Source organism: Oryctolagus cuniculus, chromosome 7 (genome assembly GCF_964237555.1).
Source record: "Oryctolagus cuniculus chromosome 7, mOryCun1.1, whole genome shotgun sequence".
NCBI lineage: Eukaryota > Metazoa > Chordata > Mammalia > Lagomorpha > Leporidae > Oryctolagus > Oryctolagus cuniculus.
Window position 1 is genome coordinate 145692513 of NC_091438.1, and position 25910 is coordinate 145718422.

Here is a 25910-nt window from a genome sequence, read left to right on the forward strand (position 1 = left end):
TTACGATGTCTCTGGGCCCTGGCAATGCCGCCTTCCTCCATAAAAAATATTAAAAATCATTGTTTACAATTACGTGGGCACAAGAAAGAGGATAATCCAGGCTTAACGGATTGTGGTGTTCATTTTGCTCTTCTCATTTTAAAGGAAATTAAAATCACAACATTGTTGTGGGCCCTGGGCACAGTGCCCAGTGGAGGACTGTGTGGCACAGGGTTTGGCCAGCCCAGAGGCATGGAGAGGGAACAGCCCCACCCCCGCCCCCCATGGTCTGCAGCACAACACTTCCTGGCACGGCCTCCTACACGTGGCCTGTGCTGTCCCCCGCCCATTACAGGCATCTCACTGAAGTCCGGTGAACCTAACCCAGCACCTCTGGCACCCAGGACTCCGCCCCTCCCTTCTAACTCTGCATTTCTGTGGCTCCCCTACAGCACACAGCAGGGAGACCACAGGGTCCCCCTCCCTGATAACGCACACCCTGGGAGGCGGCAGGTGAAGGCTCAAGTGCTCGGGTTCCTGCCACTCACGTGGGAGACCCGGATGGAGCTCCTGGCTCTTGGCTTCAGCCTGGCCCAGTCCTGATGACTGCGGGCATTTGAGGAGTGAACCCGTGCGTGGAGAGCTCTCTCTGGGACTCTGCATTTCACACGGGATGAAAGGAAACACATTCCAAGCAGTCCCAGGAAGCGGGAGGAGCCCTCCCGGGAGGTGGCTTTCTCTCTATGGTTGTGCCCCCGGGCACACCTCTGTCTGGTGGCCGGGGCGGGCGCACCATCTGCTCTGCCACCAACCAGCCCACTGGGCCTGGCTCCTGTCCACACTTTCTTCCCCACTCCGCACCAGCTCAGAGCCTGGCACACACTCAGACATGGAACAAAGTTGCTGAACCGAATGGAAACTAGAGGTAATTTGGATGCTCCCGTCTGTGCAGGCCGTGGGGGGCTGGCGGCGGTGAGACGCTAGCCGGCACACTTCTGGGACAGTCTTCCACGGGGAGGTGTGCCCCAGACGGACGCACAGATGCAGGCGTGGGCACAAGGTGCAGGCGGGGGCTGTGCCCCAGGGGCTGGGGGGCCCTCGGCAGTTATCCCCACGTGGTCTGCTCCAAGAATTCAGAGTCGCTGGGGGAGAAAATGCGGCCGAGTGTTGTCCAGTCATTAATGGGGCGGGGAGGCGGGGGCTCCAAACCGCCTCTCAGACTTGATGAAAAGGAAAACAGCCTTGAGCGCCAGCGCCAAATTGTGCTGACAACACACTTCCGGCTCTCTCTGCCCTCCGCGGGGCCCTCTTTTCAGAATCCTTCCACGGTTCTATTGATCGCCGCAGGGTTCTCATGGGACTGTTTATGCTTGGGAGAGCAGCCCTGTCCAGCGCCGGGAAACCCATCCTCCTGCCTCCGAGGTCCTGAGAAGTGGCCGTGACTCGGGCACCTCCGTCTCCACCCCCACTCCCTGCGGCCAGGGTGTGGCACACCCAGAAGTGGCCCAATCGCCTGCTGCTTAAGGACCGGGAAGTAGCCCAAGAGCCCGCAGGTCAGGGAGCCAGGCTGCATGGTGCCCTGCCTGGGTCCCAGCACAGCCTGAGGGCTGGAGAGGGCCCCTGGCTCGGGGCGGGCGCGGGGAGGAAGCACTGGCAGCTGTCGGGGCCCCATCTGCAGGCCCGCCTCTGCTCACCTTCGTGGGACCCACGTACAGGCCCGCCTCTGCTCACCTTCGTGGGACCCACGTACAGGCCCGCCTCTGCTCACACGTGGTCTCTCTCAGGCTCTCACGCATTTCAACCACCACCCTTCCAAGCCTGAGGAGGGGCCGTGGTCTTGCTCAGTCTCCCCTCTGGCCCTCCGCACGTGTGCTTCTGTGCTGTGACCCCCTCCCATGCCTCTTCACCGTCCTCCTCCAGGAAGCCCGGCCCTCCAGGAAGGAGTGTCGTGCTGCCTTCACTGACACCAGGGGCTCACGCATCCAATTCCCCAGTAGCTGGGGAGGGCCACGGGGGTGTCTGCCTTGTGCCTAGAACAGAGCCTGGTACCCAGCAGGCACTGAACAGTCACTGACCCACAAAGGCGTGGTCTCCCGGGTCCCAGCGTCCACCTCATTCTACAGGAGAGAAAACTGAGGCTGAGAGAGCAGCCGTGGCCCCGGACCGGTGATTTACAGGGAGAGCCAGCATTCAGAAAACCCAGTTTCCTGACTCCCAGCTCAACACCTGTCCCATAAATATCCCTTTCCCGGAAGCCAGCACACTGGGGGAGTTCTACTTCCTCCCTCTGAAGCCGGCTGTGCCCCAGCTGGGGTGGACTGGAAGTCCAGTGGCTGCCCCGTGGTGCTGGGGAGACTGTGAGGAGGGGGGTGAGAGGGGCCTTTGCCAGTTGTAAGATGCACTTGAAGCCAGCGCCGTGGCTCAACAGGCTAATCCTCCACCTAGCGGTGCCAGCACACCGGGTTCTAGTCCTGGTCGGGGCGCCGGATTCTGTCCCGGTTGCCCCTCTTCCAGGCCAGCTCTCTGCTGTGGCCTGGGAAGGCAGTGGAGGATGGCCCAAGTGCTTGGGCCCTGCACCCCATGGGAGACCAGGAGAAGCACCTGGCTCCTGCCTTCGGATCAGCGCAGTGCGCCGGCCGTGGCGGCCATTGGAGGGTGAACCAACGGCAAAGGAAGACCTTTCTCTCTGTCTCTCTCACTATCCACTCTGCCTGTCAAAAAAAAAAAAAAAAAAAAAGATGCATTTGAGGGTCCAACTCACCCCCACATGAAGGCAGGAAGAGCAGGACCCCCTCCAGAGCAGGGCTGAGCAGGCAGTGGGGGGCAGCTCTGGGGAGCACAGGGCCAGGAAGCCGGGGCTTTGCACGTGGTGGGGTTGATAAACAGGGCAGCCACACGCAGCAGGAGGCTAGAGTGAACACACGGACAATGGCAAGTGCTGGCAAGGGTAAGGGCGCGACTGGAACAACAGGTGTGTCGGCAGGAAGTGGCGGCGGGGGGCGCCACCGGCGTCACCTCTAACCTGACAGCATCTGGCCCAAGCTCACGGGGTGTGACCCAGCGATTCACACCCTGGGATGTATCCCAACATAAATGCCAGCTTATTTCTGGGAAATAAAAAACAAAAACAAACAAAAACAACCTCTAAAGGTACAAAAGTGTTCCTAACCCCGGAACGCTCCCAGTGGGAATGCACAGAGCTACTAGGCGTGTGGAAAGCAGGCCAGCAGCTCCTGGCAGTTGCGTGCGTGGTTCTCACATGGCCCAGTGACTCTGTGTCCAGGCACGCACCCAAGGCAATGAAGACCCCGGCCCACGGAGTAACTTAACACCTGATGGTTCAAACGCGGCATCGTTCAGAAAGGCAAAACCAACCAATCAAAAAGCAGAAACAAGCAAACACCTATCGGCCACTCCAGGGACTAATTCTGCAGTCAGAGGACGATGAAGTCCTGATACCCGCCCCATCAACACACCTCGAAACCTCGGCCTCCTAGGAAGCCCGTCACCAAAGACCAGACACGCTGTACCCTTTACACGAAGTCTTCCAGACAGACAAATCCATGGGGGCACCGAGAGGAGCTGGGCAGCCGCCCGGGGAGGGCTAGGGGCAGGGAGGGGTGTGAAGTCACTGCTAATGGGTGCAGAGTATCTTTTAGGGACGATGGAAATGACCTGAAACGGTCAATGGCGATGTTTGCAAATCTGTGAATACACTATAAAAAAAATCACCAAACTAAACAAAAAGTGTTCCAGCAGCTTCACTCGGAACGGCCAAATACCGGGGGCAAAGACGTCCGGGAACGGTCGAATGGGCGCGTAGACTTGACATAGAATGGGCTACGAAGGAGTGAAGACACCAAACCACAGACGAGCACGTGCAGCGTGAGGTGGAGTTCCAAAGCAGAAAAACTAACCCTCGGCGATGCCGTCGGAACAGCGGCAACTCCGGGGGGGACCAAAGGGGGCCTTCCTGGGCCATGGGAGTGCTCGCTGTCTGCTCCTGTGGCCACCCAGGAGCTCCCACACATAAAATCCAATGAGCTGGGCACGTAAGAACTGTGCCTTTTAATCTAGGTATCCAATACAGCTCAGTTTTTGTGTGTGTGTTTTTTAAAGATTTATTTATTTGAGAGGTAGAGTTATAGACATCGGCTGGCTCACTCCCCAAATGGCCACAATGGCTGGAGCTGAGCTGATCTGAAGCCAGGAGCCAGGAGCTTCTTCTGGATCTCCCACGCGGGTGCAGGGGCCCAGGCACTTGGGCCATCTTCTACTGCTTTCCCAGGCCATAGCAGAGAGCTGGATCGGAAGAGGGAGCAGCCAGGACATGAACTGGTGCCCAATACGAGACGTCAATGCTGCAGGCAGGTGCTTAGCCTACTACGCCACAGCGCCAGCCCCTATAGCACAGTTTTTAAAAAACTGCGTTTAAGAAGAGGTTCAAGTTAGGAAACCAGGGTTCAAATCCTGCCCATCAGGCCTCCAGTGAGTCCTTACCCCTCTTGGCATGGATCCCCTAGCCTCAGGCCTCGGATGAGATGGCTGTGAAGAACACAGCCGGCCCCGGCACCTGGGTCCTGCGGCCCCCACACCTGTCACACGGCTTGCTGGGCGACCCGGCAAGTGGCTGGCATCGGCGCGGGGCTGGTTGCTTAGGTGCAGCCCTGCTTGCAGGGAAGGAAGGCCTTTGGGAAGTGGGCGGAACACACCGCCACCAGGAGGGAATGTCAGTTTCAATCTGAATCATCTGATGCATCCCCAGCAACCTGCTCTGGGAATAGATACCCTGACTCACTACGCTCCTGACAGGAACAAGACTTGTTGCTAACATTTCAGCTTCCAAGAGAATCAGCAGTAGTCCAAGTACACTCCCAGAGCTGGAGAGGGAAAAACAGTCAACCCAGGACCACAGAGAGGGGCGTGAGGGCCCTGGACGCAGACCCCCTCGTAGGGGTGAAGAAAGGCGGGCCCCAGGGAGGCGGCCGGCGCCGGCCCCGCCGCTCCTAACCTCGAGTTTCCTTTGTCCAACAGCCTGCTACTCCTTTCTGGGGAAATCAATCATGCTCCGTGCTGGTGGGAAGCCTTTTAAAGAGAGAGAGAGAGAGAGGGAAGGCGGCCAAGATGCATCTTAATTAGAGAGCGCTCGGGAAACAGGGTTTTGTGGGAGGAGAGGGCAGAGCCGGGGGCATGGGCGGTCAGTGGCCGGAGTGTGGCAAGGCCCCGCAGGCGGCTCCGGCACGAGCACTCGGCTTAGACAGTCAGCCACGGCGACCCAAGGGACGCTGGCTGTCAGAAGCCGGCCGAGGATCTGTCGTTTTCAGGCCACGGGGAGACCACCCTGGGGCCGCAGCTGCTGTCTGGCGCCCTCAAGCTCTGCCCGTCCTTCAGAGCGGGTGGTCACTGTTTCCATCCCACCCCCTCCCGTTGAGAGGCCTGTCTGCTGGTGGCCAGGACTTCCGCTCCACTTCCTCTGGGCGTTCACTGCCTCCGGCCCCAAAACACGTGAGTACCCTGAGGCCTGACCCGTCCTAGCTGAGGCCTTGCAACATCATCGCGCGCCAGGCTGGCCACAGTTCTTTCACAAAAACAAGACAAAATAATAATAAAGAAATCACTCAAAGCACCACGGCCCGCCATGCTCAGGGATCAATGCAGCCTGACACTGATTTTTCCAGGGAAAATCAAAAACCAAAACTCATAAAAGACGGAATTCTCACCAGATAAATCAAAATGCTCTGGTTCCCAACCCAAAGAGGCTAACGGCTTTGGGCAGGGTGTGGCGAGGAGCGTGTCTGTCTGGGGAGGACTTCCTGGGTGCCAACCCCCCCGGGCACAGGGGCGTGAACTGAGGCCCAGAGAGATGTGTGGTCAGCTGGGAAATGGGGGGGCTGGGCTTGAAACCCCCAGCTGACATGAAATCTGCTCCCTCCCAGAAACAAACCCAGAGCAGGCGAGGGGGAGATCCATGGCAGGCTGCGACGCGGGGGTTCTCACCAACGGGCCGGCTACGCTGCAGCTGCAAGGGGGACGTGCAGGTGGAGGAACGCTTGTTCCACGAAGGACCCAGTGAGGCCGGTGTGCCTGTGTGTACGTATGTGTGTGTGTACATGTGTGTGTGCCCGTGTGTACATGTGTGTGTGCCCGTGTGTGTGCTCACACGTGGGAGAGTGTAAGCAGTCAGTAGAAGGCACTGCTAAGACACCACAAAGCAACTGCAGTTGTAAACCTGCCATCCCGGGGCCTGGATTAATTCCCTCTCCAGCATCGTAGCTACTCCATTCACAAGGCGGAGATGATTTCTCTCTCTGCCAAGGCCGAACACTCCCCGCCTGTGATCTGAAAACCATGCCGTGTTCATGTTGCCTCTTAGCTCACTCAAGGCCATCAGTCATCCCAGCAAACAGGGAATTGGTCATCAGCTCTAGCAAGGGGTTCTCAGGGCGGAGGTGGAATCCCACGCGGGGCTCTCATGGTTGTGGTTACCCCGGGAGGGGGGCGTTGTCTCTGGCCGCGTAAACACCTCCACCCTCCCCGGGGTCAGATCTGCTGACTAAGCAGAAGCACTACTTGCACAGGGTCCATTTGCTGATTCTCAGTGCACTGCGCGGCCGGAGGTCAGGGTGGCTGAAGTGCCTTCGAGGCACAGGGCGTGCACGGCAGAGCCAGCCCGGCCCCAGCCACGCCAAGGCCAGGGATGGGAGGGGAACAGCGGGCAGAGGCTGCAGCAGGGGACTCACGTGGGCCGCGGTATCTATCGAGAGGCTGCTGCGCGCCAGGCACTGGGCGTTCTTGGGCTCTAATTACGCTCATTAGTATTTTTTAACAAATGTAGTGATGACAGCGGCTGACACTGAACCACTGTGTCCTGGCTGTTTTGTATCATCAGCTTGAGTCAGTCCTTAGAGCTGCTCAGTGATGGAGGTGCCATCCCCATGGCAAAGACGGAGCAGAGATGTTCAGAACCACTCAAGCACCTCAGAGGCAGGGCTGGGACTCGAACTCGGGCTGACCTGGTTCTCAGACCCCTGCCCCTCTCAGTCATCGCGCTGGAAGCCAACCTACGCGTGCTTTGCAGGTAGGTGATCTTAGGCTACGGGAATGAGACAAAAGATTCTCCTGTGTGGAAGAGAAAGGGAAATGAGTCTTTTCTCTAAGCTCCGCCCCTCAGCTCACGTCCGATTCCTAGACAGGCAGCTGGAGATGGGCAGCGGCAGACCCTACTGTGAGGCGTGCACCTTCCCCGCCGTCCACAGGGCAGCGGGGCAGCAGCTCCGAGGGCCACGCTCCAGGTGGGCAGCACGTGGAGCCTGGACTCACAGATGCGGGATTCAGTTGCCGCGAGTCCCTGCACTCGCCAAGCCTCAGCTCCTTCTCTGTGAACTGGAGAGGAGCTGGGTAACAGCCACCTTACGAGGGCTGTGAGGTGGACACAGGAGAACGCCACTGCGGTGCCCGACAGGATGCATGCAGAGGGAGTCTGTGGCCCCGGAGTCCGTGGCCCTGGAATCCGTGGCCCCGGAGTCCGTGGCCCCGGTATGACTGCCTTCTGAAGGGCAGTTTGTTCCTGAAGCCCTGAGAATTCCCAGCTCCTGGTGGTGACCAGGCCACGGCTGCGGGCCTGGGTTGCAACGATGTCGTCTCCAACAGCCTGGCTAAGCTCAGAGCAGGTGGTGCACAGAGCACTGGGACTCGGGCTCAGGGAGTCCCAGCCGTGGACCGACGTTCACGAGCTGTCACCTCAGGCAGGTCTCGTCCCTTCTGAGCCTGCCCCCCCCCACACTCTAAAACAAGGGTGTGAGTCCCCACCAGAGGCCCTGCAGCAGCGAGACCCCGGGACTCTGTGCCCCGTGACAAGGCTCCCTGCTGCAAAGGGTTAATGCAGCTCTCCTGAGTATGCTGGCTGCTGCAAAGATGAGTGCTGCATTTGTTTTTATTCAAGATTTATTTATTTATTTATTTGAAAGGCGGAGTTACAGAGGGAGATAGACAGAGACAGAGAGGTCTTCCAACCAATGGTTCACTCCCCAAATGACCACAGCAGCCACAGCTGGGCCAACCCAAAAACAGGAGCCAGGAGCTTCCTCCAGGTCTCCTACATGGGTACAGGGGTCCAAGCACTTGGGCCATCTTTCACTGTCTTCCCAGGCCATAGGAGAGAGCTGGATTGGAAGAGAAGCACCTGGGACATGAACTGGTGCCCATATGGGATCCTGGAGCCACGGGTGGAGGATTAACCTGCTATACCACAGCGCTGCCCCTCCCTTTAAATATTTATGTTTTATTCAGTTGAAAAGCAGAGTTACAGAGAAAGAAAAAACGGAGAGACAGAGAGATCTTCCAACCGTTGGTTCACTCCCGAGATGGTCACAATAGCCAGGGCTGGGCCAGGCTGAAGCCAGGAGCCCAGAGCTTCTTCTGGGTCTCCCACATGGGTGCAGGGGCCCAAGCACTTGGGCCATTTTCCTGCTTTCCCAGGCGCATTAGCAGGGAGCTGGATCAGAAGTGGAGCAGCCAGGAGTCGAACCAGCGCCCACATGGAATGCTGGTGTCACAGGCGACGGCTTTACCTGCTACGCCACTACACCAGCCCCAGATGAGTGCTCCTGAAGTATCCGTCACTTGTAACTTGCCCAGAAACCGTTAGGCTGGCAGGATGCTGATCTGTGTCAAGGCCTTGAGCCCTAACCTTCCCTCTTCCCTGGGGACAATCCCAGAGAGGCTGCTCACATGAAGGGGAGAGGTGCCTTGCCCACCAAGATCTCTGCCCTGGGGACTTGAGGGCAGGAGGGATCAGGGCTGGGCCCAGGGGACAGGGGATGCCCCGGTCAAAGCCAAGCAGGGGACACGCAAATGACGCTTCTACATGCCCGGCGTGAATGCAAGCACATCACGGCTACTGGCCGACTTTGTTCTAGAAATGCTTCCATGAAAGAGGTGTTGCTGTTGTCCTACTTTCGCAGCTGGGAAAACTGAGGCCAGAGAAGTTAAGAAACTTGCTGCTGGTGACTGGCAGAGCAGGTGCAAACCCAAGCCACCGGCCCTGGCTCTGTGCCCGTTAGCCGGCTTGTTTGCTGGTCCTCCGCGTCTCAGCAGCGGATATGAACACCTGCCCTCTCCACGGGTGAAGAAGTCACTCTCACGGCACCAAGCTGCTGGCCAACGGCCCAGGGCTACCCCGTCCCTGCCTCACTGCCCGACGCGGTCTTCAAGCTGCAAACTCCCCTCTGTGACTGCATAGCGATGACAGTGCCCCCATCAATGCCTGCTCTGTGCCTGGCGGGGGGCTGGGCCATCTCCTCTCTGCCACCCCAGGACTGGAGATGGGGCCCCTGCCCCATGCGGAGACTGAGGCCACCCAGGATGCAAAAAAACCTCCCTGCTCTTCCTGCCACCTGGCTGGACACTAATTGTCCCATCTGGCCGCCTCTCAGAGGAGGGGACAGAGCGGGTATCTGCCTGGGCCTGAGCCAAAGGGCCAGGAGCAGGCCATGTCCTCTGCTGGGGACCACGGGGGTCTCAGGAGTGGTGCTGACAGGGCCTGCTGAGCCAGAAACGGGTGAAAGGAAGTCGCTTTGACATTGAACTGCTCAGGACACACATCTGGCTGGAGAGACAGCTGACCCAGAGGCCTTGTCCTCAAAGAAAGAAGAGACTCAGGGAAGAACAAACAGGCGGTCGGGAGGGGACGCCATTGGGTGAGACGCTGCAGAGACCAGGCCCAGGCCCACGGCTGCCCTCACATCCTTCCCACGTGCGTGCAAGCCCACAGGCCCCAGGACGAGACTGCCCACGTGCAGCCCGAGCACTGGCGCTGCTGGGGTGGGGGTGGGGCTCTGTGTTCCTGGCTCCGCTGCACTGGGCAGGGTGGGCACTGCCTTCAGCTGACCTTGCCCAAAGCGTCCCGTGTCTGCAGGGCTGGCTACAGCAAGGTCCCCGAAAACAGCAGTGGCCGAGCCCAGGAATGACACGAGCCAGCGGCCCCCACGGGTTCAGGAAAAGCAGCGGAGGTGTGACAAGCGGCCGAGTCCAGCTCTCCTCTACCTCTGGGAGCAGAGCTGCAAAGCCCCTTGGCAGCCCACTCACCCAGAGCCCCTCCCGCAGCCCCAGCCCGCGGCTGAGCCAGGAGCCTCTGGATCGCCGGACCCACAATGGTAACCACAGTTCCCACCCGCTCCCAGGTTCCGTGTACCACACAGGCCCTGGACTCGGGATCCGAGGTGGCCGCTGGTCTCAGTGCCCAGAGGAACAGCCTCAGGGAGAGATGCCCTCGCAGGATCACACCACCAAGACACAGCTTTTGAAGCGAGGTCTGGCTGGCAGAAGTGCGGCAGCCAGGCCAGGAATGTCCGTTCCTGCCATCGCTTGGGGCTGCCTCTGCTTGTGCCTCTCTCGGAGAGCACCGGGCACAGCCCAGAGAGGCCAGCGCGTGTCTTGGCAGAGCTGCTGATGCGTTCTCTGTGCCACTGGCCGCTGTAGCCCCGGCAGTCAGCCCTGGGCACGGCAACCCACACGCATTGGCTGAGAGAACGAGTGAGTAAACCCAGAGCAGCCCTCCCCGCCTGCTGCCTGCTTCCTCCCTCTGCCTCCTCCTTTCCCAGGAGCCGGCCGCCATGGTGGCTCCTTGGCTGCCTCACGGCCAGGAGGACGGCAGGTGCTGGGCTCCCAGACCCTGCCAAGGCTGCTCCCGGCAGACAGACAACTCGGGGACCTCAGAGCGCACAGGGACTCGCTGTGGCAACTGGCAGACTCGCTGACCACACACGTTGTACCCCACTCACACCTGCCCGGCCCTCTGTGTGTCCATACACCTCTCTCCTCATGGCAGCCCCAGTCTGAAGGGGAAATGAACAGGGGTCCGGGGAGGCTAAGGCACCTGGACTTGGCCACACAGCTCAGTGTACGGTGCGGACTTGTGCTCAGGCCTCCTGACTCCAGCTCCAGATCCCTTCCAGCACTCCAGGCGGCCCCTGCTCTGCCAGGCTCGGTGGTAGGAAGGGGCCAGAGGCCGTCGGCATCAGGGCCATCCCTGGTAGACCCGGCGAAGCCATCTCAGACGTGGCTCTTGGTTCCTGACTGGAGCAGCGCGTGTCTTTCAGGGGTGAGGGTCGGGTGGCGCATTTCCCCTCGCCAGCCCCACGCAGCTCCTGTGTCCCCACAGGCTGCCCTCCCTGGAAGGCCTGCAGGGAGGAGAGCGGGCCTTGCGGTGGGCATCGTGCTTGGAATCTGAGGCCATGCCCGGCACCTCGCGGTCCCTCTAAGATGGAGGGAGGCTCCCCGGCTCTGGAGAACTCCCCAGCCAGGATAAGGCAAAGACACCGAGAGCACGCAGCCCTGACGCATGGCTGTTCTGTGGTCACCTGAGCAGTGCGTGCAAGACTCCCTGTGTCCCCTGACTCCAAGGGTGCCCAGTGTCATCGGGCCGGGATCAGTTTCTCTCCAGCCACAGGTTTAAACTCAGTCACCTCCTCCGGTGAAACACACCTTGTGCCACCCCGGCTCACAGCGCCAAGTTTCGCTGCCCTAACACAGCCAACGGTGGCATCGCCAAGGTCCCAGAGCAGCACCTGGCTCTCCCCAAACCCAGGAAGCCTCTGGGACAGCCCAGGAGGAGGAACGCAGACCCGGAAGTTCCCCCTCCCCCGCGCCCCGGCCCTGGAGAAAACGGTACAGAGCTCAGGAGGCGGAAACCGGAAACAGAACCGGGCTCAGCACCGGGACTCGGCGGGCGCCCCGACTCGGTGGCGGGCGACAGCGACTCACCGAACATGCTGCCCTCGTAGCCGTCTCGCGTGAGCGGGCGGAGCTCGTTTCTCCCCATCGCGTAGCGCTTGTAGCTCTGCCAGGCAAACTGCATCATCTGCAAGAGAAACAGCCCAGGGTGACGCTTCCTGAACCAACCGCGCACCGCTCAGCCGCGCTGCCTCTGCACCAGGATTCCGAACTGGGCAAGGCGGCTCCATCTCACCACAGCTCTACTCGGTTACAGCTGCCTAAAGTCACTCTCCCGGGAGAACTCCGGGCGTCCAGAGTCTCCCTGCAGATTTCCTAGAGGAGCCACAGAAAGCACCCACTGAATCCCAGCCATGCTTCAGGGCCACATGAAAAGCCACCTCTTCCGTGAAGCCTTCACTGGTTTGCTCTGGCCTGAAGCCACCCTCTGCTGCAGGGATTGAAACCAAGCCTCGCTGAGTAGCGCCTGCCATCCCCGAGCAGGACCACCTCTGAGCCAGGTGTTGTTAACCCCACACTGTAGTAAGGTGCCAGGGCAAAGACAGGCCACGGAGGGAGCTGAGAGTCGAACCCATGCCCCCGGCTCTGAAGCCTTAGGTGCATCCCCCAAAGCCACGGTCTTGGCATGAGCTTCTCCGAGCTACCTTGACTTCCTCGGCATCCCCAGCTCCGGAGACCCCAGCAGGTCACTGTGCCCCTCACTCCGGAGCTCACAGAGGCCAAATCCTACGTTTTCCTTGCCTCGGTTTCCCCCAGCACCCAGCACAGGCTTGGGACACACAAGCAGCCACGGGCGCGTGGACTTTAGCACCGGGTGTGTGCACGAGTGCTTCCTATGGAGAGCCACTGTGCAGCCTCTCAGCGGCACCACCAGCACCTCGTCCCCTGATCTGTGCCGAGACCCGGAGGCTGACGACGATGACCCACCCCCACTGCTTGGTGCCCGAGGTCCCCCTCATTTGCCTGCACGGTGCACGCCTGCCTGTTGTCTGTGCACGGCAGGCTGCAGGGGGACAGCAGAGCGGAGGTCTGGGGTGACAGTGGGGCAGAGACGGGGCCATGGGCATATGGGGGAGGCATGGGGCGGGGGTGGGGAAGCAGCCAGGTGCAATGCAAGAATCTCAGGCTGCAGTCTAGAGAGGCCTGGGTTCTAATCCCACCTCTGCTCTACCTTTGCAGCACGCAACTGAATTCCCTGTCTCATTTGCTCATCTGAGGCCTCCGGCGCCAGGCATCGTGAGGCCTGCTTGCGGCAGCCCTGAGAAGTTTAGATGAGCTACAGAGGACAAAGAAGGGGCCTGGCTCTCGAGCCCACCTCTGCTGCACGTGGCCCGGTGTGCCTGCTGGCCAGGAGGAGGAGGGCGAGGGAGGGGTTTGCGCAGCCTGAGAACAAGTGTGTGTGCGTGAGGCGGCATCCACATTCTCAACAAGTCACTGAGGTTCCTTTTCTCCAGAAAACACAGGGTTGGACGGTGCATTTGATAAAACCGGAGCTCTATCTACAGATGCAGCACGAGAGATGTGAAAGAAAAAATGGAAAAATGCTCTTCAGGTTTTGTTTTGTTCTGAATTATTCTAGGGAAAACACTGACGAACGGTCAGAGCGCCTGTCCTGCTCTGTTCATCAAGGCGCCCGTCCCAGGGCTCAGCGGGGGAGGCAGACGCAGGGGGAGCGGGGAGAAGGAGACACCCCTGGAGTTAGAGGATATAGAAAAATACAATTGTTACAAATAAAGCACCCAGACTTCAAACACAGAGCGAGCCACAACCCAAACAAACCAAAATCGAGATGTTCAGAATTGGCAGCCTGGAAGAAAAGCTCCTCCCCCGCTCCGCTGGTGACAGCCCCCAGGAAACTGCCGAAGAGCTTTGGAAACGCACACACACACACACACACACACTCATACTCACACTCACACTCACACCAGCACACTTCAGGTAATGATTCTGGATTGCAAACAAGGAGAAATTAGCACTCAAACAACCTGATAGAATGACCATTTGGCAACTGAAAAAAAAAGTCTAAATGAAAGTACACCAGGCCACGCCCACTTCCGACAGAGGTGACTGGGGTGACGGGGTGACAGGGGTGATGAGCACACTTGCTCTCCTCCCTCCATGGCCTCCAGGGCGCCTGTCTGGTTCTCCAGGCCTCTCCCAGCCAGCCAGGTCATTAGCTCTCACATGTCAGCAGGCATCAGCACCGCTGGGGGCCGGGGGCCGGGGGCCGGGGACTGTTACAACCAGGAGAGAGCTTTAACCATCCCTGAGTTACTGAGGAGCAAAAACAAAACTGGGTCTGCAGTGGGACCCAAAAACTTGTCTTTCTTCTATTTTTTTTGAAGAGTTATTTATTTATTTATTTGGAAGGCAGAGAGAGAGGGAGAGGGAGGGAGGGAGATCTTCCATCCACTAGTTCACTCCACAGATGGCTGTTCAATGCCCAGGGCTGGGCCAGGTATTTCATCCAGGTTTCCCACGTGGGTGCAGGGGCCCAAGCACTTGGCCCATCTTCTGTTGCCTTCCCAGGCGCGTTAACAGGGAGCTGGATAGGAAGTGGAGCAGGTGAGACTTGAACCAGCACCCCTATGGAATGCTGGCATCGCAGGCAACAGCTTTAACCACTAAGCCACAGTGCCGGCCCCAGGACCTTGGCTTTCTGACGCAGCAGGGCCATGACCACCTCTAAGGGCCCTGTCGGTCACGTGTATTCTCTCTGTGGCTCATTTCCCTTCCAGACCCTGTCCTCTGTCCCTCTCCTCCCCTCCCCCGCCCGTGATTCTTGCCTCGGGGCCCCTCTCTCTAGGACATCTGCGTGCTCAGCCACTCCTGGTGCCAACCTCGGAAGCCACCTCTTCTTGGCACGTCCTGGCCTGGACTCTCCGTGAGGGGGCAGAACAGCCCAGTGCCACAACTCACAGCCGATGACACTGGGGCTCACAGGTGGAGAGTGGCCAGGGCTGCACAGGCGGCCAGGCGGCAGCCCCAGCCCACGCCTGGCCTGACGCAGACATCACAGGAGCGCATGCCAGGCGCCTGGTGTGGGCTTTGAGTCCCGGTTCCACTCCTCTGTTATTTTCTACTTATCTTGAATTGGCAATAACAGAAAATAATTGCCGGGTAGGAGTGCCTGAGGGGGACCGGCCTCCTCCCTGGGTCTCTCTCCTCTGGGGGCTCCGGCTTACAAGCCAGGGTGAGGGGAGGTGGGAGGGTGGGAGGGTGTTGAGTGACAGGAGGAACAGAGGTCTGGGGCTGGGACCTGGGTAATCACATCGCAGGGACAGGCAGATGTTTGCAATGGGGCCCGTTCTCCCAGCATCACACCCACCAGCAACCCCCATGTCATTTGGGACTGGGTTCTGCCTCTAGGTGCAAACCCACAGGAGACATGCCCCTCCCACCCCTAACACTGGAGGGCTCGGCCAGGGCCTGGGAACGCTCCCAGCCACGTGACCCTTCTCTCATCCCTGGCACACCCTAACCACACACCCGCCGGGAGCCCTGTGCTGTGTTGGGGCCACAGCGTGGGTGGCAGCAGTGATGGGAATGCTCTCAGCTGCTTGCCCGCCCCCTGCCAGCTCTTCTTCTCCTGCCAGGGCCCAGCCGAAGGGCTGCTTTTGTGGGGACCTCCCTCCCAGCCGTGTCTCAGCCAGGCCCTGTAACCAGACTCGCACCAGGTTCCTGATGCACAGCCCTGGGCACCAGCCAGCGGTCAGCCTCTTGGACCCGCATCTGTTTGGTCAGTCACCCTCCCCTACTCACTGCCATGTGCCCGCAACTTATCCTGGCATTACCATTTGTGGAATGAAGGTAAGAACAAACAAGAAAACTGACTGGAGCTTAACACCCGACCAGAACGCTGGATGGACACCACACATCACAGCTAAACCCAAGGGTGAACGTGGAACAGGCCAACAGGAGGAGACGAGCAGCTCCCGGGCAGCAGGTGTGCTAGAGGGGGCAAGGTCACGTGTCGAGGGGCAGTGTCCCGAAGGCCAGGAGGACTGGGAGGGCCAGAAATGACCCCCCAGACACACAAACTTGTGCCCCGTAGAACTGGTGACCGCGCCGTTGGCGACCCCCACCTTGGCTTTCTTTACAGGTGTTCAGTTCCTGCTTCATGGTTGGGCAGCCTGAAGACCTCAGAGGTCACCCGGGCCACCTCCTGCCCCCGGAGAAGTTCCTTCGTAGAGGACTAGGCATCTCTGAGCCTCCCCGGCGACGGCGCGCTCACCACCTGACCACGCGGCCCCCGGAACGCAGCACTGGCAGAGCTCTCTCTCAGCCCGTCCAAATCTGGTTTCCCGTGGAGATCCAACCCTGCAGGCATCGGAAGCTGCCTGCTGGCTGGCAGAACAGCCCGGCCCCTTCAGCACCTCCCCTTATGGCACGGCTCACCCACCATGGCCTCTGAGGCCACAGACCCACACACGGCTGCCCCAGGGTGTCCCCAGACCGTGGGTGGGGCCCGTTTGTTCTCGCTGATTCTTTCCTTAGTGATTCAAAACCCAAGGACGGACTGGACTCGCCCTGCTTGCCGCTGGCCACGATCCCGTAGGTGTGGAGGGGAGGTGGGAGGGTGGGAGGGTCCCTGACAACTCCACATCAGGGGACTCTGCCCACCATTCCACGCTGTCAGGATCTTCCTGGAACAGCTCTCACCAAGTGACTGTGTGTGTGTGTGTGTGTGCGCACACGCGTCGGCTGCAGGTAATCTGCAAACCTGACGGGGCCGTCTTCCCTGCCTCCCCGGGAAGGAACAGACACTGTTGTATGAGGCCGGCGGCTGGGGCTCCCCTCCCGGACCGGAGCACCGAGGAAGCTGCCATCAGCGCAGCCCCGGGGCTCCATTTTTGCACATGAAGATATTGTGAAAGACAAGGCTGATACACAGAAACACTCTGTCCTGGTACAGAAAAAATTGCTTTAAAAAAAAAAAGAAAGGAAATAAGGGGTTGGACCGGCACGACTGCTCTGAGCACGCTCATTCTGGGCGTCCTCTGAGCGGCGCGCTTTTGTTCTCAGGCTGGAAAATCACGAACTTAAAAACCCATGAGTCCCCCTCGGATGGCTCCTATCAAAACGACGGACGACAGGATGTCATCCAGCACGCTGGAGAAATTGGAACCCTCACACACAATGAGTGGGAAGGAAAACAGTTTGGAAAAAAAAAATCCATGTATGGCGTGCCCTGCGACTCATGCGGGAAGAGGCAGCTGGATTTGAGTGCCTGTGCCAAGACGGTGCAAACACCACGGCGCGCGCCAGACACCTGCAGTCCTGCTGGGAGTCTGGGTTTCATTCATGCAGGCAGAGGGAGCCTCCGTACCAGCCCCCACCGGAAACCCTGGCCCCGCGTCTCTGCGGAGCTCCCGCGGCACACAGCCTCTTACCAGGGTCCCGATTCCATGCTGGGGGAAGCTAAGCTTGCGCGCGGTTCCTCTCGGTTGCTGCCCAGTTACTGACCCTTTGCTGGTTTTGCTCTGCACCCCTTCAACTGTAACAAGTCACAGGCATGAGTAGGACTATGCGGCCTGGGGATCCCCAACACATGCCCAGGAAGAATAAAAACACACGTCTACACAAAGACGTAGGCACAAATACTCACAGGCATATTGTCTGTAACAGCCCCGAAGTGGAAAGAGCCTGAATGTGCAAGGCCTGACGGGTAGATCAAGAAAATGTGGCATATCCATAATAGGGTGGAATATTATTCAGCCATGAAAGGGAACAAAGGCCTGTATATGTTAAAAATGAGCAACTTTGGGCCCGTGTTGTGGCACGGCAGGTAAAGCCGCTGCCTGTGACACTGGCATCCCACATGGGTGCCAGTTTGAGTCCCAGCTGCTCCACTTCCAATTCAGCTCCCTGTTAATGGCCTAGGGAAAGCAGCAGCAGATGGCTCAAGTCTTAGGTCCCTGCCAGCCATGTGGGAGACTCAGAAGAAGCTCCTGGCTCCTGGCTTTGGTGTGGCCCAGGTCCAGCCGTTGCAGCCATCTGGGGGATGGAGCAGCAGATGGCAGACCTCTCTCTCTCTCTGTTGTTGCTCCCTTTTTCCTCTGTAACTCTTTCAAATAAATAAAATGTGAACTTTTAAACATTATGATAAATGAAAGAAGCCAGACACAAAACACTACCCAGTACATGATTCCAGAGACGTCCAGAGGAAGCAGATCCACACGGACAGAAAAGCAGAGCAGTGTCTGCTGGGTGAGGGTGGGGAGGGGTGAGGCCTGTGTGATTCCACGGCCAGTGTCTGCTGGGTGAGGGTGGGGAGGGGTGAGGCCTGTGTGATTCCATGGCCAGTGTCTACCTGGGGCGAGGGTGGGGAGGGGTGAGGCCTGTGTGATTCCATGGCCAGTGTCTGCTGGGGCGAGGGTGGGGAGGGGTGAGGCCTGTGTGATTCCATGGCCAGTGTCTGCTGGGGCGAGGGTGGGGAGGGGTGCAGTCTCTCTGGAGTGAGGAACATGTTCTAAAGTGGAACGTGATGACTGTGCGACTGTGACTACACTTCAAAACCACGGACTCCTACACTTTGTAAAGGTGAATTTTATAGCATGTGAGTTCTATCTCAATCAAGCTGCACTTGGCGCAGCGGTTAAGACACTAGCTTAACATCCCAGACCTCACATCTGGGAGTCCCTGGGTCCAAGCCCCTGACACGAGCACAGAGACAGATACCACATCACTTCCGTGACGATTCTGCCAAGAACGCATAACCTGAACTGCTGGGGAAGAAACCTCGGACAACTGGCATCTGCAACACCAGTGGCTCCTCCCTTCACAAACAGCAAGGTCCTGGAAGAGGACGACTGGGGGACTTCCCACCGAGGGAGGCCACTTTCAGTGGTTCAGAAAGCAGCCACGTGCGTGTACGTGTGTGTGTGTGTGTGTGATCTGCAGTGACACCCTGGGAAGGGGACACACACACACACACACACAGAGTGAATGAGCAAAAGAGAGAAAGGGAACTGGATAAAACGTTAACATTTGAGGAATCCGGGAAAGGCAAACGTGAGGTCTGTGTTAGGGTCTGAACTTGTTTTTTTTCAGAACCATTAGGGATTCCACTATCACCCAAATGTATCCATTAAACCATTTCGATTTCCCCATGTTTTATCAATGGTGACAGCGTGCCCAGCGCCAGTCTCCTCGGGACTCCTCCTACCCCAGCTGCTCGGAGCCTGGCTGGCTCTGCGTGTAGGTCCCCAGCCCCCAACTCCAGTCAGAGGCTGGAGCCCAGCAAACAGATCAGACACTAGAGATTTTACGTTGCCACTCGTAACCAGGGGCACACCTGTTCTTCCTGCTTCTCCCCGCCCTCCCCCGCCCCAAATAAATCCAAAGGCTCCTTCTGTGGTCCTGAGCGTTTTCCAGAAGGCTGGGGGCCCGCTGCCCCGGCTCTCCTGCCTGTGTCCACTGCCGCGGTTTGGGTGTGGTTGGTTCCCGGGGGGAGGGTTCCTGTGCCCGAGGTTGGCCCCGTGCCAACGGCACTGCGATGGCGGAGGTGACCAGGGCGTGGGGGCGCTGCCCCAGGAGGGGTTCCGTGGGACGGGACTGGCTGGTGCTTCCGAGAGCGGGCTGCTCGGATGCGAGCACAGCTTTTTCCTTCTGCTCTCTCGTGCCGTCTCCCACCACTGTGGCCTCTCTCTTCTTCCCCTCCCTGCGTCTCCTCCACAATGTGACACCACACGAGGCCCTCAACCAGAAGCCAACAGGGCAGCACGTGCTTGGGCCTCCCGGCCCGTGAGCGCAGTGCCAGCCCTGGCTGGGGTACAGGTGTTCCGTTACAGCACAGAATGGACGGAGCATCCTTTCAGGTCATTTCAAAAATAAGGTGGATCTCCACCTGTCTACCTATCTGTCCATCCATCCATCCTTCATCTGGTCTATCCATCTATCTATCCATCTGTCCATCTACCTTTAAAAAAAAGATTTACTCATTTATTTGAAAGGCAGAGTTACAGAGAGAGACACACAGAGAGAGATTTTCCAAATGCATTTACAAATGCACTCCTCAAATGGGCACCATGGCCAGGACTGAGCCAGATCAGAGCCAGGAGCCTGGAACTCCATCTGGCTCTCCCACATGGGTGCAGGGGCCCAAGCTCTTGGGCCATCTTCCACCGCTTTCCCAGGAGCACTAGCAGGGAGCTGGATGGGAAATGGAGCAGCCAGGACTCAAAACAGCACCCATGTGAGATGCCGGCATTGCATGCGATAGCTGAGTCGGCTGCACCACAACGCTGGGCCTGCCTATCTACCTTCTCACGTAGAGGGTACACGCACCCACTGCAGAAAGGGGCACCTGTCCTCCGCTCTAACCACCATCCTCATTTTGGTGTCTTTCTATTCTTTTTCCACCTCTTTAACTTTGATTCTTCCCGTGATTATGACATAAGCATTTTCCATTTTATTGCAAAGGCTGTGTTCATATCATTTCTAATGGCCTTACAAGGACCCTGCAAGAAGATGTGTTGTCATTTACTTCATCATCTTCTCATAGAACCAGACATGTCGGCGATCTCTAGCGTGAGACCACCGTAAATAATGCCACAGAGGACATCTTTGTGCATGAGATACTTCCAGTTCTTCTCTAGGAAACTGCTAGGAGGAAAGGTCACGGATATGCACGTGCCCTTTGGAAGACCGCGCCCGGGCAGCTCGTCCTGCCCACACTGTGCAGAGCGGTTCCACAGTTCCGCGAAGACACAGCTCAGCGGTTCCCGGGGCCGAGGGCCCTACCCACAAGCAAGCACTGGTGCACGGCACAGCTCCTGGCAGACTTCATCTCCTGATTCATGCAGGTCGGTGGCTTCACTCAATCAGTATCATCCCGTTCAGAAATCATTATGCAAGGGCTAAATAAACAGGATATGCACTGTAGTAAAGAGAAAATGTTTTAAAGATTTATTTTATTTATTTGAAAGGCAGAGTTACTGGACGGGGCAGGGGGCAGGGGGCAGGGAGGCGGAGGCGGAGGCGGAGGCGGAGGCGGAGGCAGAGGCAGAGGCAGAGAGAGAGAGAAAGGTCTTTCATCTGCTGGTTCACTCCCTAAATGGTTGCAATGGCTGGGGCTGGGCCAGGCCAAAGCCAGGAGCCAGGAGGGTCTCCCATATGGATGCAGAGGCCCAAACACTTGGGCCATCTTCCACTGCTTTCCCAGGCTCATTAGGATTAGGAATCCCATCCCACATGGGATGCTGCTACACCACAATGTCGGACCCATAAACAGAAATTTTAAATGATGCTTTCCAATGTTTAGTGATAAACAAACATGTTCATTGTATAACATTAAGCTGAAGGCTGGCACCCTGGCTCAATAGGCTAATCCTCCGCCTTGCGGTGCCGGCATACCGGGTTCTAGTCCCGGTTGCCCCTCTTCCAGCCCAGCTCTCTGCGGTGGCCCGAGAGTGCAGTGGAGGATGGCCCAAGTGCTTGGGCCCTGCACCCCATGGGAGACCAGGAGAAGCACCTGGCTCCTGGCTTCGGATCAGCACGATGTGCCAGGCGCAGCGCGCCAGTCGTGGTGGCCATTGGAGGGTGAACCAATGGCAAAAAGGAAGACCTTTCTCTCTGTCTCTCTCTCTCTCACTGTCCACTCTGCCTGTCAAAAACAAACAAACAAACAAACAAAAAAACATTAAGCTGAAAAGCAGGATATCAAATTCTATATTATAAAGCTTGCTGGTGGGGGCAGATACACAGCACAGCTGTTAGGTTCCTGCTTGGGACACCCGTAGCCCACAGGGCAGTGTCTGGGTTCGAGTCCCAACTCTGCTCCTTTCCAATTCCAACTTCCTGCTAGTGTGCACCCAGGGAGGCAGCAGTTGGCTCCTGTGCCTGGTCCCCGCCACCCCTGTGCAAGATCAGCAATGGAGTGCCAGGTTCCTAGCTTGGGCCTGGGCCTAGGCCAGACCTGGGTATTGCAGGCATTTAGGGAATGAACAGCAGGTGGCAAATTTCTCTCCGTCTCTCTGCCTTTTGAATAAAATGAAAATAAATTTTTAATTTTTAAAAAAAAAAAGCTTCATAGTTTTATCTGTGGGTGAAGGAAAATACACAGAAATGGAGACTGGCAGTGGCTGTATCTGAGAGTGAGAAGTTCAGTGATTTCTATTTTTTCTTCTCATCGATCTATATTTTTTAATTTTCTGTAACAAATATCTAGAAATAGCTGTAATGTAGAAAAGGAAGATCGCTGGAGCTGGCACTGTGGCTTAGTGGGCGAAGCCTCTGCCTGCAGCACTGGGATCCCACATGGGCACCAGTTTGTGTCCCAGCTGCTCCTCTTCCAATCCAGCTCTCTGCTATGGCCTGGGAAAGCAGTAGAAGATGGCCCAGGTGCTTGGGCCCCTGCACCCACATGGGAGACCCAGAAGTAGCTCCTGGCTCCTGGCTTCGGATCGGTGCAGCTCGCTCCAGCTGTTGCGGCCATCTGGGGAATGAATCAGCGGATGGAAGACCTTTCTCTCTGTCTCTACCTCTCACTGTCTGTAACTCTACTTATCAAATAAATAAATAAAATCTTTAAAAAAAAAAAAGATTGTTAAAATGAGAAAAAAGAAACAGAAAGAAACGGAATACACAGGCCGGCAGTGTGGTGCAGCAGGTTTAGCCACCGCCTGGGATGCCAGCATCCCATATATCAGAGCGCCGGTTCAATTCACTCTGATCCAGCTCCCTGTCCAAGTACTTGGACCCCTGCACCCACATGGGAGACCCAGATGGAGCTCCAGGCGCCTGGCTTGGGCCTGGCCCAGCTCTGGCCTTTGTGGTCATCTAGGGAGTGACCCAGCAGGGTGCCTGGACAGCTGGAAGTGAGCTCGACTTCGCTGGCAAAGAGGAGGTCTTCACGGCTGGGTCGGAGCAGCCCATTCAGCAGAAGAAACAAACAAGCGCAGATGCAGAATTTCAAAGTCAACAGAAACTGAGGGCCAGACACATCATCTACTCCCAAAGCCACATTTTAAAATAAGCACGTATGAACTTCCCCAGAGACAGGAAGTGACACACCACGGACAGCCGGGACACGGAAATTAACAGGACAGCAGCCATCGTGTTTCCGGGACTGAGGGCCGGGGCACTGAAGGAGCTAACGGGACTGTGGCAGCCAGCACTAGAGCAAGACTCAGCACAGACTCCAGAACAGGGCTGCAGGAGTCAGGAGGCATGACTCTGTCCCCACCGGGCTCCAGAAATGCACGGGGGCCACCGTCACCATCACGGACATCGTGTGCGTGGTGCTGTCTGCCAGACCGGGGCAGCTGCAGGTGCTCTCGCTAAGCCCCTCCCCTGCAGCAGCCCACGCTGTGCACACGCAAACGCAAAGCCTTCCCTTCACCCGCACCCCACAAAGGCACGGACACAGAGCTCCAACGACAGAGACGCCGGCAGAGCCGTGGAAGCCGGGCCCCGGACGCCACTTCAGTTCTTTGCAACAAAGGATGTTCTTGTCCACCTGAACGAGTGACAATGACACGAAACCGTAGCATGAAAAATATTTACGAGCTCAAGGCAGGCATGATCATTTTGTTTAAGATTCTCTTCTACCCGCCTCAGAGCTCAAGGAGAATTCTCTCCTGCAGAAAAGCACTTGAATCCACGGAGTCCCACGTCGAGACAGAACAATGGGACCAGGACAGGAGGAACGGGGTGCTGGCAGCGCGCCCCGAGGATGGAAAGCAACCAAACGAGCACCAGGAAGTTCTTCGGAGGTGCAGCTGGGGAGGAGATGGGTGAGCCCTGGATGAGATGCCTCCCCACTTTTAAAAACAAGGCACACACATGTGGGCCTGGTCTGGCAGTGACCCGGAACCACAGTGGCCCCGTCGCAAAGCTGCAAGAAGGAAATGGATTTTCCCTGTCGTTAAAGACCAGGGCTCACACTGTGACACCCAGCCCCTCAGTGACACTTGGCCCCGTGTGCAGGGGCTGTGCAGGAACGGGCTTGGTCTCTGACGATCCTGGGGTCTAACGACTACATAGAGACAGCCCTGAGGACTGAGCACGGCTGACGGCTTGGTCGCCAGAAACCTGCTGCGTCAGGCGTCTGGTTCTCCCCCTCCACGGACCAGTGCGATGCGATGGGCGCCTGCTGAAGAGGCCCCAGTCTATAGTCAGAAGCTGGACACGGCGGGGGTTTGGTTGTGCAGGGAGTCAGGATGTGGTAGGGGGAGGTGCTGCCTCCAGCCTCTTGCTTTTGGGTTTGCTTGGACTACCGGACGCAGAGGGACGAAGGCAAACTGTGGTGTGGCCCCGATCCCTGCTCTCCCACAGCACAGCTGGGCACCCAGGAACCTCCCCTGGGCAGCTCCTGTCCTGAGACCACAAGAGAGGGGCATGCCCGGGACAGAGAGACCCACTGGCCCGTGGCTCTGACTTCCTGCACATGGACTGTCCAAAGGCCCATGAAGGGGGAGGGCAGAGGCGGAGCAAGAAGGGGTGAGACGCTCTCTGGGGAGAGGTCTTTCTGACCGTGGTGCAGTCTGCAGACAGGTGTAACGGTGGAGGTGGTCACAAGACCCAGGAGCAGTGCATTTAGGTGCATCTCGTCCCTGCCCCCGCCCCTGTCCCCATCCCTTCACAGGCTGAGGGACAGGTCAGGGAGAGGGGACAGGAGCCAGGGCAAAGATGAGCAGCACGGGCAGGGCCTCGGAGCACCTGCAGGTGAAACTCCAACGAGAAACTGCTCAGCAGGGCCTGTTCAAGGAAACACACGCTCCTGTGCGTGGGCGGCTCCACCCTTCCAAAGCGCTTTGCCTCCTTCATCCATGCCTTCTGGTCATTTCTGAGTTAGGCAGAGTGGGGGCAGTGCCCCCATTTTACAGACAAAGAAGCTGCATCCCACAGGCAGACAGTTACCCTCAGGGCTCAAGGAGAATTCTCTCCCACAGAAAAGCACCCAGTCCCACAGGGAGACAGAACAATGGGGCCTCCACAGGAAGGATGCACTTGAGGAGGGGAGGAAGCGGGGTGCTGGCTACACACTGAGGGTGGAAAGCCAACCAAATGAGCACCGGGAAGTTTTTCAGGGGTGCACAGGCAAGACCAGTTCCCAGCACACCTGTGGGAGGCGCTCCAAAAGAGGAAGTGGGGAGCAGCAGGCAAGAGCTGACTCTGACCCCAGCGCCACCCAGCTGTGTGTCCTTTGACGGGACACTGAGCCTCTCTGCCCCCACCTGCTCATCCCTTTAAAGGCTGTGATACGGGTCCGTCACCCCGGTCCAGGGCTCCTGGGAGTCATCGGGACGTTCACACGCAGGTAAAATGCTCCCGGAAAATGGAGTTAAAAGATAACATTTATTGTGGTGCAACAGAATTCGGAAGTGCACGCATACAGTTTTCTTCCTTAACACACATCTTCCATGAACTGCCTGAAGACCCTCAAACTGAGCGAGTCTTGGAAAACACAAAGCACCGAACATCCTTCCTCTGTGTGGGAGCCTCCAAGAGCCCCCGAAGGCACGGAGCCTGAAACGCCTGCCCGGTGGCTTCTCCCCACCCATCCCAGCGCCCCTTACTTCATCCCTAGGGGCTTCTGAATGGCACCTCCAACATGCATCACCCCCTCCCAGCCATGCAGACCAACAGCCCCCAAAGATGCCCAGGCCCTAACCGCTGATCATGGACGGGGCTACCAGATTACAGGGTAAGACAGAACGAGGGTGGTGTGCCAGCCACCTGCGACAGGGAGCGATCAGGCTGACACCCAGAGGAGCCCAAGGTAATCCCAAGATCCCTCCTAAGGGAGAGGGGTGGGAAGGCAGGAGCCAGGGTCAAAGGAACGAGGTGCAGATGGGAGAGAGACGCCACCTGCTATGTGAGGTTTGAGAGGTGGAGGAAGCGGACCACAAGCCTGGGAAGGCAGCCTTGGGAAGGAACCCTCTCCCCACCACGGTGGCTGGCTGTAGGTGTCCACTCAACTGACCAAGGGACACCAGGTAACCAGTTAAGCATGACTCTGGGCATGTCTGTGAGCAAGCTTCCAGGACAGGCCGGTGTGTGTCAGCAGGCTGGGTAAGAAAGATCTGCCTCTGGGGCCGGTGTTGTGGTGCACAGGGCTAAGCTGCCACTCACGATGCCGACATCCCACAGGAGCGCTGGTTCAAGTCCCAGCTGCCCCACTTCCAATCCAGTGCCCTTCAATGTGCCTGGGAAGGCAGTAGAAGGTGGCCCAAGTGCTCCCATGTGGAGAC

The 25910-nt window shown here is 58.0% G+C and overlaps 1 protein-coding gene across 1 annotated transcript in view; it reads right to left on the reverse strand.

Annotated features, from left to right (window-relative positions):
* Positions 1 to 25910, reverse strand: part of MAN1C1 (mannosidase alpha class 1C member 1) — a 139273-nt gene that overhangs the window by 68032 nt on the left and 45331 nt on the right. The window contains exon 2 of the mRNA XM_008265652.4: positions 11743 to 11839. Within this exon, the coding sequence (XP_008263874.4) occupies positions 11743 to 11839 (97 nt within the window). The remainder of the gene's footprint in view (positions 1 to 11742; positions 11840 to 25910) is intronic.